General features: G+C 41.6%; 1 protein-coding gene across 1 annotated transcript in view; it reads left to right on the plus strand.

Annotated features, from left to right (window-relative positions):
• nhlrc2 (NHL repeat containing 2) overlaps nucleotides 1-16,043 on the plus strand; it is a 72,428-nt gene that overhangs the window by 11,996 nt on the left and 44,389 nt on the right. The window contains exons 3-4 of the mRNA XM_014157076.3: nucleotides 718-767; nucleotides 2,643-3,048. Coding sequence (XP_014012551.2) covers nucleotides 718-767; nucleotides 2,643-3,048 — 456 coding nt within the window. The remainder of the gene's footprint in view (nucleotides 1-717; nucleotides 768-2,642; nucleotides 3,049-16,043) is intronic.

The raw sequence follows: 16,043 nt of genomic DNA on the forward strand, positions 1-16,043 counted from the left end.
GAGCCAGGATCCCATTGAGCATGTCTGGGACCTGTTGGATCGGAGGGTGAGGGCTAGGGCCATTTCCCCCCCAGAAATGTCAAGGAACTTGCAGGTGCCTTGGTGGAAGAGTGGGGTAACATCTCAGAGCAAGAACTGGCTAATCTGGTGCACTGCATTACTTATTGCAGCTGGTGGCCACACCAGATACTGACTTTTGATTTTGACCCCCCCCCTTTGTTCAGGGACACATTATTCCATTTATGTTAGTCACATGTCTGTGGAAGTTGTTCAGTTTATGTCTCAGTTGTGGAATTTTATGTTCATACAAATATTTACACATGTTAAGTTTGCTGAAAATAAACGCAGTTGACAGTGAGAGGACGTTTCTTTTTTTTTAATGAGTTTGCATTTAAAAGGAGAGAATAAATGCATTAAAAGCATTTCTGTGAAGCTTTGTGATTGGCTCACAATTGAGCGTCGTCCCAAAGCCTAGAAATGTTTTTAAAGCTCGGGTTTCAGAGCCGTTGGTGGAATTTAATGTACCGCGTTGGTTCCCGGCTACACCTTTCAGATATAAAGAAAAGGCGGTATAAAGAAGATGGTATGGTAAAGATTGCAGGATTTTGTTTGGGTATGAACGGGATATAACTGTTCATGATCAATCCTGATATGATTTTATTTTCCCCCTGTTTCACATTCTCTTTCCCTCCCCTCCATCTGTTTCTCTCTTTTAAGATGGGCTTGTTATCGTGGGTGTCCACTCTGCCAAGTTCCCCAACGAAAAGGTAAGCCATTTTCATGTTTTATTTTAAGAAATGTGATCTTAATTACATTCTTCATTAATATTGCAACACAGCTTCTCCATTATTAATTTCTATTGGCTATGTGGGACGCTAGCGTCCCACCTGCGGGACACAGCCAGTGAAATATCAGGGCGGAAAATTCAAAAACAACAAAATGTCATAATTCAACTTTCTCAAACATACAACTATTTTACACCATTTTAAAGATACAATTCTCGTTAATCTAACCACATTGTCCGATTTCAAAATGGCTTTACAGCTAAAGCAAAACATTAGATTATGTTAGGAGAGTACATAGACAAAAATAATCACACAGCCATTTTCCAAGCAAGGACATGTGTCAATAAAACCCAAAACACAGCTAAATGAAGCACTAACCTTTGACGATCTTCATCCGATGACACTCCTAGGACATTATGTTACACAATACATGTATGTTTTGTTCGATAAAGTTCATATTTATATCCAAAAACAGCATTTTACATTGGCGCGTGATGTCCAGAAAATGTATTCCCACCAAAACGTCCGGTGAATGTGCACATCAATTTACAAAAATACTCATCATAAACGTTGACAAAATACACAACAATTATTTGAAGAATTATAGATGGACTACTCCTGGATGCAACCGCTGTGTCAGATTTTAAAATAGCTTTACGGAGAAAGCACATTTTTCAATATTCTGAGTACATAGCTCAGCCATCACGGCGAGCTATTCAGACACCCGCCAAGTTCGGGGCAATGTAAACTCAGAATTAGTATTATAAATATTCTCTTACCTTTGCTGATCTTCGTCAGAATGCACTCCCAGGACTGCTACTTCCACAAGAAATGTTGTTTTTGTTCAAAATAATCCATATTTATGTACAAATACTGCCGTTTTGTTCGTGCGTACAGATCACTTATCCAAAGGCATAACGCGCGAGTGCGGAACGAAAGACAAAGTCAAAATGTTCCATTACCGTACTTAGAAGCATGTCAAACGCTGTTTAAAATCAATCTTTATGGTATTTTTAACGTAAAATTGCGATAATATTCCAACCGGACAATAGCATATTCATTCAAGAAGAAAAAGAAGGAACGGCGTGCTCGTGTATAGCCAATCCCTTTGTTGCCAGGCAGACCACTCAGTAACTGAGCTCCTATTATCTGCCCAGTGACAGGAAAATGCTCAAACCACTTTCTGAAGGCTTTAGACAGCCAATGGAAGCCTTAGGAAGTGCAACGTCCCCCACAGACACTGTAGCTTCGATAGAGAATCAAAAGAACTACAATTCTCAGACTTTCCACTTCCTGCTTGAATTTTTCTCAGGTTTTTGCCTGCCCTATGAGTTCTGTTATACTCACAGACACCATTCAAACAGTTTTAGAAACTTCAGTGTTTTCTATCCAAATCTACTAATAATATGCATATTGTAGTTTCTGGGCCAGAGTAGTAACCTGTTTAAATTGGGTACGTTTTTCATCCGGCCGTGAAAATACTTCCCCCTAGCCCAGACAGGTTAAAGGGATAGTTTAAACACCATTTAAGTCATGGTACTTTAAAAATTCCTTGCCTCGAAACTACTCGAACAGGACCAGGCCAGATTGCAATCCACACTCTGGGTGTGTATGCATAGTCACAAGTACTATTTGCTAACATTGGCACTGAACAAAAACAATAAAAGTGAATGGTAGAAAAATCTTATTTGCATAACATTGAAATGTTAGTTGTTGGAGGTAGTAGCTAAGTAGGTAAACAAGTCCAAAGTCTGTGTGTGTGTATGGAAACTGCAAGTAATATTGTAATTCAAGTCAACTATACCATTAACCATATAATGTTTTACTAAGTGGAATGGATTTGACCTCCTGTTCAAGGTGCTGCAGAACGTGCGGAGCGCTGTGCTCCGCTACAACATCACCCACCCGGTGGTGAATGATGGAGACGCTCGGCTGTGGCATGAGCTGGAGGTGACCTGTTGGCCCACCCTGGTGCTCATTGGGCCCAGGGGCAACCTGCTCTTCTCGCTGGTGGGAGAGGGCCACCGTGAGCGCCTAGTGCTCTTCACCAACACCTCCCTTCGACACTACAGGGACCAGGTCCTGCTCAGTGACCACCTTGTGGGGACCAAGCTTTACAGGGATTCTCTGCCCCCATCACTTCTTTTGTTTCCTGGGAAGGTAGCAGTGGATTCCAGTAGGAAGAGACTGGCTATAGCAGATACGGGCCATCATCGGGTACTGGTGGTGTCCAGCATTGGGCTGGTGCTTTACTCTATAGGAGGTAAGGGCTGGATGAGCATCGCCTCAAAATAAATCAGATGAATGGCCCGTTTTACACATTCTAAATTCTATGATCGCCTCAAGGCTTGACAGAGCTGGTGGTGGAGAAATCCAAATAGGAGGGTGTCAGAAGAATCTTAGACATATTTATGTAGCTGGGATTTTTATGTCCAACAACACCTTAACCCCTGCTTTGAAATCAGGAATAAGAAATTGAGCAGTGTTAAAGAATTGTTAACCCCCCAGAGTCGAATGACGCACTGGTGTGTCAATCTACGTAACATAATAAAACCCCCAAAAAATCCATCAATTTAAGCTATAGATATGTAGTTTTTTTTGCATTGGATGCGTCTCAATTCACCACATCTGCCGATGTTGCACTTCCGCATCTGCCGTAAAAGATGCAGCTACAGCGGTGTTAATAAGACCATGAGACATCCCGAAAATCGGTGTTGTCACAAAAAATTGCTCCACGACTCCCACTAGTGGCCAGTGAACTAGTCTGAAGTCGGTACCGTCGATGTGCCATCTTCTGTTTTTAGCGTCTGAACCGTTTGGGCTGCAAACTAAAGTGACCTCACTGTGGAAAGGGGGTGGTGGTCTCCGTTTTGCTGTACTACCCCTACAAGTGTAACGGGACTTGTCTGAAGGTAACCAGTACCGGTTTAACAAAAAATTAAGGTAGTTTTGTGCCTTTGCCAAGGTAATCCCATCCACCTGACAAGTGTGGCATATCAATAAGCTGATTAAACAGCATGATCATTACACAGGTGCATCTTGTGCTGCGGACAATAAAAGCCCCCTCTAAAATGTTTTGTCACACAACACAATGCTACAGATGTCTCAAGTTTTGAGGGAGCGTGCAATTGGCATGCTGACTGCAGGAATGTCCACTAGAGCTGTTGCCAGAGATTTGAATGTTAATTTCTCTACCATAACCCGCCTTCAACATAATTTTAGTGAATTTAGCACTATGTCCAACCGGTCTCACAACCGTGGACCTTCTGTATGGCGTCATGTGGGCGAGCGGTTTGTTGATGTCAACGTTGTGGACAGAGTGCCCCATTTGGCAGTGGGGTCATGGTATTTGTATTTATTATGGATCCCCATTAGCTGCTGCCAAAGCAGATGCTACTCTTCCTGGGGTCGAAACACACCAAAGCATCCACATTACATATAAAACAAAATATAAAACGGTTAACTATGTTTGTACTGAGTGAGCTAAAGATAAAACAGTACATCGTATAACATCCCCACACCACCACATATCCACAACACAAAATGTTCAATACCAACATACAACAATATCACAATGTATGCGTGTGTCTTCACAGTCCCCGATGTTCCATAAGGTGTATTTTTACCTGCTTTTTAAATCTGATTCTACTGCTGCATCAGTTACCTGATGTGGAATAGAGTTCCATGTAGTCATGGCTCTATGTAGTACTGTGTGCCTCCCATAGTCTGTTCTGGAGTTGGGGACTGTGAAGAGACCTCTGGTGGCATGTCTTGTGGGGTTTGCATGGGTGTCGGAGCTGTGTGCAAGTATTTTAAACAGACAGCTCGGTACATTCAGCTTTTCAACACCTCTTACAAAACAAGTAATGATGAAGTCAATCTCTCTTCCACTTTGAGCCATGAGAGAATGACATGCATGTCAGCTCTCTGTGTACTTTTAAGGTATGGCAGGCATAGCTATGGACAGCGAACACAATTGCATTTTATTTGTTGGCAATGTGAATGCACAGAGATACCGTGACGAGATCCTGAAGCCCATTGTCGTGCCATTCATCCGCTGCCATCACCTCATATTTCAGCATGATAATGCATGGCCCCATGTCACAATTCCTGGAAGCTGAAAATGTTCCATTTCTTCAATGGCCTGCATGCTCACCAGACATGTCACCCATTGAGCATGTTTGGGATGCTCTGGATAAACGTGTACGACAGCGTGTTCTAGTTCACGCTAATATCCAGCAACTTCGCACAGCCATTGAAGAGGACTGGGACAACATTTCACTGGCCACAATCAACAGCCTGATCAATTCTGTCTTGCTGCATGAGGCAATTGTGTTCACACCAGATGCTGACTAGTTTTCTGATTCATGTCCTTTTTAAGGTACTGTATCTGTGACCAACAGATGCATGTCTGTATTCCCAGTCATGTGAAACCCATAGATTTGGGCCTAATCCATTTTTTTTTTTTTTTATTGACTGATTTCCTTATGAACTGTAACTCATTAAAATTGTTGCATGTTGTGTTTATATCAACGATCACTGCATCATAAAAGACAGTATATTTGAAAATAAAACTCTTCCCTTTGTGAGAAAATAGATTTTCCTTGAAAATAAACAAAATAACCATAATAAAAATTTAAAAAATCAAGAACAATTCTCGAAGTCAAATAAACACAACTTTCAAGCAACTGGTTTCACAAGCAATTAGAAAAGTATGTGTGTTATCATCTCAGTTTACAACACCAAACATTAACATACCAATGGTGAAAGGCCATTTTGTGAAAAACAAGGCAATGACTTTACTCATAGTGCACACACACATCTATGCATTTAGATGGCCATAGCCATATGCACTACACATGGGAAAACAAACTTCTTTGTCTCTTAACAGGAGCCATTACATTTTGTCTAGCAGTCTGTATACAACCAATAAAGCACATTCACAAAAGTAACCTATGTAGCCATCACAAATGGATATATACTGCACAGGAGGCAAATGAGTGAAGAACGGCTCATAAAAATGGCTGGAACAGCGCAAATTGAACTGGAAACCATCTTTGATGTATTTGATGCCGTTCCACATATTCCTCTCCAGTCATTAACACAAACCCGTTCTCCCAATTAAGGTGGCACTAACCTCCTGTGATATACTGAAAAAAATATAAACGCTACATGCAAGAATTTCAAAGATTTTACTGAGTTACAGTTAATTTAAGAAAATCTGTGAATTTAAATAAATTCATTAGGCCCCATCTATGGATTTCACATGACTGGGCAGCGGTGCAGTCTGGGAGTGCATAGGCCCACACACTTGGCAGTCAGGCCCAACCACTATGTGGAGGTCCTGAGCTAGCGTGGTTACATATGGTCTGCGGTTGAGAGGTTCGTTGAACGCGCTGCCAAATTCCCTAAAACAACATTGGAGGCAGCTTATGTTAGAGAAATTAACATTTAAATGTTCTGGCAACAGCTCTGGTGGACATTCCTGCTGTCAGCATGCCAATTGCATGCTCCCTCAACTTGAGACATCTGTGGCATTGTGTTGTGTGACAAAAATGCACATTTTAAAGTGGCTTTTTATGTCCCCAGCACAAGGTGCACCTGTGTAATGATCAAGCTGTTTAATCAGCTTCTTGATATGCCACTCCTGTCAGGTGGATGGATTATATTAGCAAAGAAATGCTCACTAACAGGGATGTAAACAACTTTGTGCACAAAATTTGAGAGAAATCAGCTTTTTGTGTGTATGGAAAATGAGATTTTTAATTTCAGCTCATGAAACATGGGACCAACACATTACATGTTGCGTTTTATATTTTTGTTCAGTGTAGAAAGTATTGATTTGTAAAGGAAGAAATGATTAACACGTCATCGTAAAATAATCAACATCCTAAGTTTTAGGAGAAAGCTCCAAATCGATCCTATGCGGCAAGTAGAATCGAGACGGTCTGCCTCTCCCCAAATCCCAACATCTCAGCTATAGTCTCTTGCATATTGCTAAATAATCTTTGTCAGATAAACATTTTGATACGGTAATTGCATAGTCTTATTATGGGACGTATGTGAGGTGTATATAATTGTTTAACAAGTCACATAATAAGTTGCATGGACACCCTCTGTGTGTAATAAGTGTTTAACAGGATTTTTGAATGACTACCTTATCTCTCAGTGAAAAGAAGGAAGCCTGTAAAGAATAAAAAATATTTCAAAACATGCATCCTGTTTGCAACAAAACACAAAAGCAATACTGCAAACAAATTGGCAAAGCAATTCACTTTTTGTCCTGAATACAAAGTGTTATGTTTGGGGCAAATCCAATACAACCCATTATTGAGTACCACTCTCCATATTTTCAAGCATAGTGGTGGCTGCATCATGTTATGGGTATACTTGTAATCATTAAGGACTGGGGATATTTTCAGGATAGAAAAGAAACAGAATGGAACTAAGCACATGCTAAATCCTAGAGGAAAATCTGGTTCAGTCTGCTTTCCACCAGACACTGAGAGATTAATTTAACTTTCAAATAACCTAAAACACAAGGCCAAATCTACGCTGGAGTTGCTTACCAAGAAGACACTGAATGTTCCTGAGTGGCCGAGTTACAGTTATGATTTACAGTGCATTCGGAAAGTATTCAGACCCCTTAACTTTTTCCACATTTTGTTACAGCCTTATTTTACAATTCATGAAATTGTTCGGCATCAATCTACACACAATAACCCATAACGACGAAGCAAAACATGATTTTTTTTGGTGCAAATTTATATATAAAAAAAAAAACATACCTTATTTACACAAGTATTCAGATGCTTTACTCAGTACTTTGTTGAGGCACCTTTGGCTGTGATAACAGCATCAAGTCTAATTGGGTATGACGCTACAAGCTTGGTAGACCTGTATTTGGGGAGTTTTTCCCATTCTGCTCTGTCAGGTTGGATGGGGAGCGTTGCTGCAGAGCTATTTTTCAGGTTTCTCCAGAAATGTTCAAGTCCGGAGGCAGTGGTTTGTGCTCCAAAGTGGCGCAGCGGTCTAAAGCACTGCATCTACCTGCTGGAGGTGTCGCTACAGACCCTGGTTCGATCCCGGGCTGTATCACAACCGACCGTGATCGGGAGTCTCATATGGCGGCGCACAATTGGCTTAGCGTCGTCTGGGTTAGGGGAGGGTTTGTCCGGGGTAGGCAGTTGTAAATAAGAATTTGTTCTTAATTAGCTGACTTGCCTAGTTAAATAAAGGTGGAATAAAAATAAACATCTGCCAGCTATTTTGCAGATCTTTGGCAGCATTGTTGCGAGGGTGTTCACTCCCATCGGGTCTTTATGTGTACCTCAAATATATAAGACAAAATAACGTTAGCTAATAGTTAGGCCGACATACAGTTGAAGTCGGAAGTTTACATACACTTGGGTTGGAGTCATTAAAACTCGTTTTTCAACAACTCCACAAATCTCTTGTTAACAAACTATAGTTTTGGCAAGTCGGTTAGAACATCTACATTGACCTCAGAAAATAATTTGTAGACCTCCACAAGTCTGGTTCATCCTTGGGAGCAATTTCCAAACGCCTGAAGGTACCACGTTCATCTGTACAAACAATAGTACGCAAGTATAAACACCATGGGACCACGCAGCCGTCATACCGCACAGGAAGGAGACGCGTTCTGTTTTCTAGAGATGAACGTACTTTTGTACGAAAAGTACAAATCAATCCCAGAACAACAGCAAAGGACCTTGTGAAGATGTTGCAGGAAACAAGTACAAAAGTATCTATATCCACAGTAAAACAAGTCCTATATTGACATAACCTGAAAGGCCGCTCAGCAAGGAAGAAGCCACTGCTCCAAACCTGCCATAAAAAAGCCAGACTACGATTTGCAACTACAAAGATCATACTTTTCGAGAAATGTCCTCTGGTTTGATGAAACAAAAATAGAACTGTTTGGCCTTAATGACTATTGTTATGTTTGGAGGAAAAATGGGGATGCTTGCAAGCCGAAGAACACCATCCCAACGGTGAAGCACGGGCGTGGCAGCGCTTTGCTGCAGGAGAGACTGGTGCACTTCACACAATAGATGGCATCATGAGGGAGGAAAATTATGTGGATATACTGAAGCAACGTCTCAAGACGTTAGTCAGGAAGTTAAAGCTTGGTCACAAATGGGTCTTCTAAATGGACAATGACCCCAAGCATACTTCAAAAGTTGTGGCAAAATGGCTTAAGGACAACAAAGTCAAGGTATTGGAGTGGCCATCACAAAGCCCTGACCTCAATCCCATAGAGAATTTGTGGGCATAACTAAAAATGCTTGTGCGAGCAATGAGGCCTACAAACCTGACTCAGTTACACCAGCTCTGTCAGGAGGAATGGGCCAGAATTTACCCAACTTATTGTGGGAAGCTTGTGGAAGGCTACCCAAAACATTTGACCCAAGTTAAACAATTTAAAGGCAAGGCTACCAAATATTAATTGAGTGTATGTAAACTTCTGAAACTCTGGGAATGTGATGAAAGAAAGAAATGCTGAAATAAATAAATTATTCTCTCTACTATTATTCTGACATTTCACATTCTTCAAATAAAGTGGTGATCCTAACTGACCTAAGACAAGGAATATTTACATGGATTAAATGTCAGGAATTGTGAAAAACTTAGTATAAATGTATTTGGCTAAGGTGTATGTAAACTTCCGACTTCAACTGTAGCTACCGGTTATATTGTCAGGGTACATTAGGATTTAGCTAGATTGCTAACATTTACATACCATATGTATCCTTTCACTCGTGGTCAGCGTTGTCGTGCCCCTCTTTCCTCAACTGTTTTAATTACGCCGACAGACACATTGTTGCTCGTTTTGAATTTGGTGTCCTTCTCTTCTACATCGACATGTCAAACTATTGTTGATGTAGCCATTTTTTAGAGGTGAAGATGGTGAAAAGGCTAAACGTCATAGTCATGGTATACTGTCTCACATACACAGGGCTACATGTTGTTTTAGCCAATCAGCATCCAGTGTCCAAACTTCCTGGTTTGTAATGAAGATTATACCATGGGCCTCTGCATCTCAGAGACCGAACACAGTAAGTAGTAATTACTGTTGTCATGACTCATTCTCCTTGGTGAGGATCAAAGTTGCCGAATCAGCTAGGCCAATAGCCAAACTATCTTTCAGCCATCTCTCTCTCCTGGGGGAGTTGGCCCAGTTTTATGACTTAACAGCTGCTTGTAAAATTGAGAGAAATTCCTCTTTCTTGGTCTCTAGTTTGGGAGAATGGAATGTCTGAGTGTTATAGAGAGACTCTTGCCCAAACAACTTCAACATCAAACATTGGACATTGAAACAATATTTCTAACAAAGAATGTTGGGAATGATGACGGATGGAATATGGGAAATTCATTTCTATTTTGGGATGTCATTAAAATGATCAGAAAGACGTTATAACGGAAACATTGTAACTTAAGATATTTCACAATGTATATATCAGATTTACATCTAAATGTTGTAAAACTTATATGATTAAATATGTGTATATTTGTGAAAAGATAGCAATGTGATTTTAGCCTTCTAAATGAGAAGTTTTTCTTGCAAAACCTGTGCTAGCAAGTAGCCATGCCCAAGTTTGCTCAGTGTTAGTGTCAACATGATGGAACCGCCTTTTAGGCCAGAGTGCTTAAAAGGACTCGTAACAAAATGTACATGAGACCAAGCAGGCGGACGGTGTAAGCCGGACATCACGAATGGTTAGACTCTACCAGACCAGACAGCATGGAGCGGTGGCTACACGGCTGAAAATGGTGAGACCGGAGAACTTGAGGATGTGGTCCACACTTTGAAATGGTTAAAACTACAAGACCAGAAGAAGGTGAAGACAAGACCAAACATTCTCAGTCGGCATCTGGGTATTGTGAAGCTGTCTAGGACAATTGACCAAGACGGGAGGGAAGAACATCTCCCTCTCACCACCGTGTGATACACCTCTGATGGATCCATTCTAACGAACACTCCAGAACAAAAGAAGCCTACAACTAAGAAGGACATTGACCTCTGGTGGACAACCAGAGACTTACATCAAACTACTCCTCATAGACGGGAGCTACTCCCCATAAACGGATCGAGTGGTTTCAACAGAGAGACGATAAAGACATCTACGCGTAAATATATGTTGCATTTCTAATCCGAATGAGAGGCTGTTAGGGTGCTAAATATTCATATTTACAGTGTGTGCAGTTTCCAAATGTATGTACGATAACTCCACTCTCTGTCTCTCCCGCTCTTGATCTTTCACCACCCCTTTCCATTGTGTAACAAGCCGTCATATCGGGTTAGTCCACTAGGAAACTTTCATATGCATTATGTTAGTTATCAATAACCTATAGCATGTGTGTTTATGTATTTCTGTGTGATTAGTTAGTTAGTAATTAAACCAATTTGTGTATCGCTGATTCATCACTTAGGTTTGGGTTCGTGCAGATTTACGAGGTCAACAACGTTCTGAATGAGACTGATATAAGCAAATGATTGATTGATGACTGGTATGATAATATATTCTTGAGTTAATTTGGGAAATGGTAACTCATAAAATAAACTTTTCCCGTGGTGCCCCAAATTGTTACATCTTAATCGAGTAATAATTAAATGCAGTAGGTAATTATTCGATAAATAGTAGTCATCACATTGTCACGTCACGACACTGTTTGGCCTTTGAAATGCAGAGGTCTGCCCTGTGCTTCATTATATAGCTAGAAAACTCCTGATAACTCCTGGAGGATAAGTATAATTTTTTGTCTTTATCTGTTGTGGTCTAGTACTGTCTTTTTGATAGCTAGGTCGATCTACTTTAAGTGCTTCCTGTCTTCCCAGTGTCCAACTTTGGTGTGTGGACTGCTCATAATTTGCAGATAGTTGTTGACACATCAACCAGGATTAAGGAGCAGGGAAATGTGTGATTTCTTTGTATTGGAGGGGGAGTGGTTTCACCTCTAGGCAATCGGCAATTAGTATAGGGTGTGCTCTCCACCTCTGCTTGGCAATTAGCTATTAGTGTTAGTTATTCAGTCTCCCCTGGTTCCTCAGCAGCAGCTGTAAGCGGCGGTCGTGTTAGTGGCGGTTTTGTCGCAAACTTAAGACCGTCGCATCTTACATAGTTATTTTTGTAATCAAATTTTATTGGTCATACAGTGGCTTGCGAAAGTATTTACCCCCCTTGGCATTTTTACCTATTTTGTTGACTTACAACCTGAATTAAAATATATTTTTTTGAGGGTTTGTATCATTTTATTTTGTAGCAATTACAGCTGCAAGTCTCTTGGGGTATGTCTCTATAAGCTTGGAACATCTAGCCACTGGGGTTTTTACCCATTATTCAAGGCAAAACTGCTCCAGCTCCTTCAAGTTGGATGGGTTCCGCTGGTGTACAGCAATCGTTAAGTCATACCACAGATTCTCAATTGGATTGAGGTCTGGGCTTTGACTAGGCCATTCCAAGACATTTAAATGTTTCCCCTTAAACCACTCGAGTGTTGCTTTAGCAGTATGCTTAGGGTCATTGTCCTACTGGAAGGTGAACCTCCGTCCCAGTCTGAAATCCCTGGAAGGCTGAAACAGGTTTCCCCTCAAGAATTTACCTGTATCATTCCTTCAATTCTGACCAGTTTCCCAGTCCCTGCTGATGGAAAAACATTCCCACAGCATGATGCTGCCACCACTATGCTTCACTGTGGGGATGTTGTTCTCGGGGTGATGAGGTGTTGGGTTTGCGCCAGACAGCGTTTTCCTTGATGGCCAAAAAACTACAGTTTAGTCTCATCTGACCAGACTACCTTCTTCCATATGTTTGGGGAGTCTCCCACACGCCTTTTGGTGAACACCAAACGTGTTTGCTTATTTTTTTATTTAAGCAATGTCTTTTTTCTGGCCACTCTTCTGTAAAGCCCAGCTCTGTGTAGTGTACGGCTTAAAGTGGTCCTATGGACAGATACTCTAATCTCCGCTGTGGAGCTTTGCAGCTCCTTCAGGGTTATCTTTGGTCTCTTTGTTTCCTCTCTGATTAATGCCCTCCTTGCCTGGTCTGTGAGTTTTGGTGGGCGGCCCTCTCTTGGCAGGTTTGTTGTGGTGCCATATTCTTTTAATCTATTTTTTTATAATGGATTTAATGGTGCTCTGTGGGATGTTCAAAGTTTCGGATATTTTTTTTATAACTCAAACCTGATCTGTACTTCTCCACAACCTTGTCCCTGACCTGTTTGGAGAGCTCCTTCGTCTTCATGGTGCCGCTTGCTTGGTGGTGCCCCTTGCTTAATGGTGTTGCAGACTCTGGGGCCTTTCAGACCAGGCTTGTGTATATATATATATATACTGAGAACATGACAGAACGTGACAGATAATGTGACACTTAGATTGCACACAGGTGGACTTTAACTAATTATGTGACTTCTGAAGGTAACTGGTTGCACCAGATCTTATTTAGAGGCTTCATAGCAAAGGGGGTGTATGCATTTATTTATTTTACATTTTTTGAAACAATTTTTATTTTTTTTTCATTTCACTTGAGCAATTTGTACTATTTTGTCTATGTCCATTACATGAAATCCAAATAAAAATCTATTTAAATTATAGGTTGTAACGCAACAAAATAGTAAAAACGCCAAGGGGGATGAATACTTTTGCAAGGCACTGTATACACATATTTAGCAGAAGTTATTGCGGATGTAATGAAATACTTGTGTTCCTAGCTCCAACAGTGCAGTAGTATCTAATAATTCACAACAACACATCTAAAGGTAAAATAATGTAATTAAAAAATATATAAATATTAGGACAAGCAATGTCTGATTGTCATTGACTAAAATACAGTATATACATATGAAATGAGTAAAACCATATGTAAACATGATTAAAGTGACTAGTGTTCCATTTAGTGACCAGTGATCCCATGTACATAGGGCAGCAGCCTCTAAGCTACAGGGTTGAGTAACCGGGTGGTAGCCGGCTAGTTATGTCTATTTAACAGTCTGATGGCCATGAGATAGAACTTGTTTTTCAATCTCTCTGTCCCAGCTTTGATGCACCTGTTGCATTCTGGATGATAGCGGGGTGAACAGGACGTGGCTCAGGTTTCCTTGATGATCTTTTTGGCCTTCCTGTGACATCGTGTGCTGTTGGTGTCCTGGAGGGCAGGCAGTGTGATGCGTTGGGCAGGACGCACCACCCTCTGGAGAGCCCTGCGGTTGCGGGTGGTGCAGTTGCCGTACCAGGAGGTGCTACTGCCCGACAGGATGCTCTCAATTGTACATCTGTCAAAGATTGTGAGGGTCTTAGGGGTCAAGCCGAATTTCTTCAGCCTCCTGATGTTAAAGAGGCCCTGTTGCTCCGCCTTCACCACACTTTCTGTGTGGGTGTACCATTTCAGATTGTCAGGGATGTGTACGCCAAGGAACTTGAAGCTTTTCACCTTCTCCACTGCGGTCCCGTCAATGTGAATAGCTCCAATAGCTCTCTATCCTGAAGTCCACGAGCAGCTCCTTTGTTTTGTTGACGTTGAGGGATAGGTTATTTTCCTGGCACCACTCCGCCAGGGCCCTCAGCCTACAGGGAGGAGGTGTCTCATCATTGTTGGTAATCAGGCCTACTACTGTTGTATCGTCTGCAAACTTGATGATTCAGTTGGCCATACAGTCATGGGTGAACAGGGAGTACAGGAAGGGGCTGAGCACGCACCCTTGTGGGGCCCCTGTGTTGATGATCAGCGTAGTGGAGGTGTTGTTTCCTACTTTCACCACCTGGGGGTGGCCTGTCAAAGTCCAGGACCCAGTTGCACAGGGCGGGGTTCAGACCCAAGGCCCCAAGCTTAATGATGAGCTTGGAGGGTACTATAGTGTGTGTTGAAGGCTGAGCTATAGTCAATGAACAGCATTCTTACATAGGTATTCCTCTTGTCCAGATGGGATAGGGCAGTGTGTGCAGAGCAATGGCGATTGCATCATCTGTGGATCTATTGGGGCGGTATGCAAATTTAAGTGGGTCTAGGGTTTCAGGTAAGGTGGAGGTGATATGATAATTAACTAGCCTCTCAAAGCACTTCATTATGACAGAAGTGAGTGCTCCGGGGTGATAAACTAAATTACTAGTTACCTTTGCTTTCTTGGGTACAGGAACAATGGTGGACATCTTGAAGCAAGTGGGGACAGCAGACTGGGATAGGGAGAGAGATTGACTATGTCCGTAAACACTCCAGCCAGCTGGTCTGCGCATGCTCTGAGGACGCGGCTAGGGATTCCGTCTGGGCCGGGGGTTAATCCTGCCGCTTTGTCAGATTTCAAAAAGGCTTTACGGCGAAAGCATACCATGCGATTATCTGAGGACAGTGCCCCATGTACAAAAGCATTAAAAACATTTTCCAAACCAGCAGAGGCGTCACAAAAGTCAGAAATAGAGATAAAATAAATCACTTACCTTTGAAGATCTTCCTCTGTTTGCAATCCCAAGGGTCCCAGCTACATAACAAATGGTCGTTTTGTTAGATAAAGTCCTTTATATCCCAAAAAAGTGAGTTTAGTTGGCACGCTTGATTCAGTAATCCACCTGTTCCCCTCGTTCAAAATGCACACAAAGGAATAAACCATTAAACTTCGTCCAAACAAGTCAAACAACGTTTCTAAGCAAGCCTCAGGTACCCTAATATGTAAATAAATGATACAATTTAAGACGGATAATAGAATGTTCATTACTGGAGATAAATAACGAAGTGCGGTCCCTCATCCACATGCGCCACAAGACTACAGTCAAAATGAGAGCCACCTGGAAAAACTACAAATTCTTGCTCATTTTTCAAACAACAAGCCTGAAACCCTTTCTAAAGACTGTTGACATCTAGTGGAAGCCATAGGGACTGCAATCTGGGAGGATTTCCTTTGATTTTCCCATAGACAGCCATTTCAGTGGGTGGTGACCTCAAACAAACAAACAAAATCCGGATAGATTCTCCTCGGGTTTTCGCCTGCCATATCAGTTTTGTTATACACAGACATTATTTTAACAGTTTTAGAAAACACTCGGAAGTTTCTATCCAATACTACCAATTTATATGCATATCCTAGCTTCTGGGCCTGAGTAACAGGCAGTTTACTTTGGGCACCTCAGTCATCCGAACTTCCGAATACTGCCCTCTATCCCTAAGAAGTTAAGTCTTAAATGTCTTACTCACGTCAGCCACGGAGAACGAGAGCCCACAGTCCTTGGGAGCTTGCCTCATCGTTCGC

Source organism: Salmo salar, chromosome 19 (genome assembly GCF_965601325.2).
Source record: "Salmo salar chromosome 19, fSalSal1, whole genome shotgun sequence".
NCBI lineage: Eukaryota > Metazoa > Chordata > Actinopteri > Salmoniformes > Salmonidae > Salmo > Salmo salar.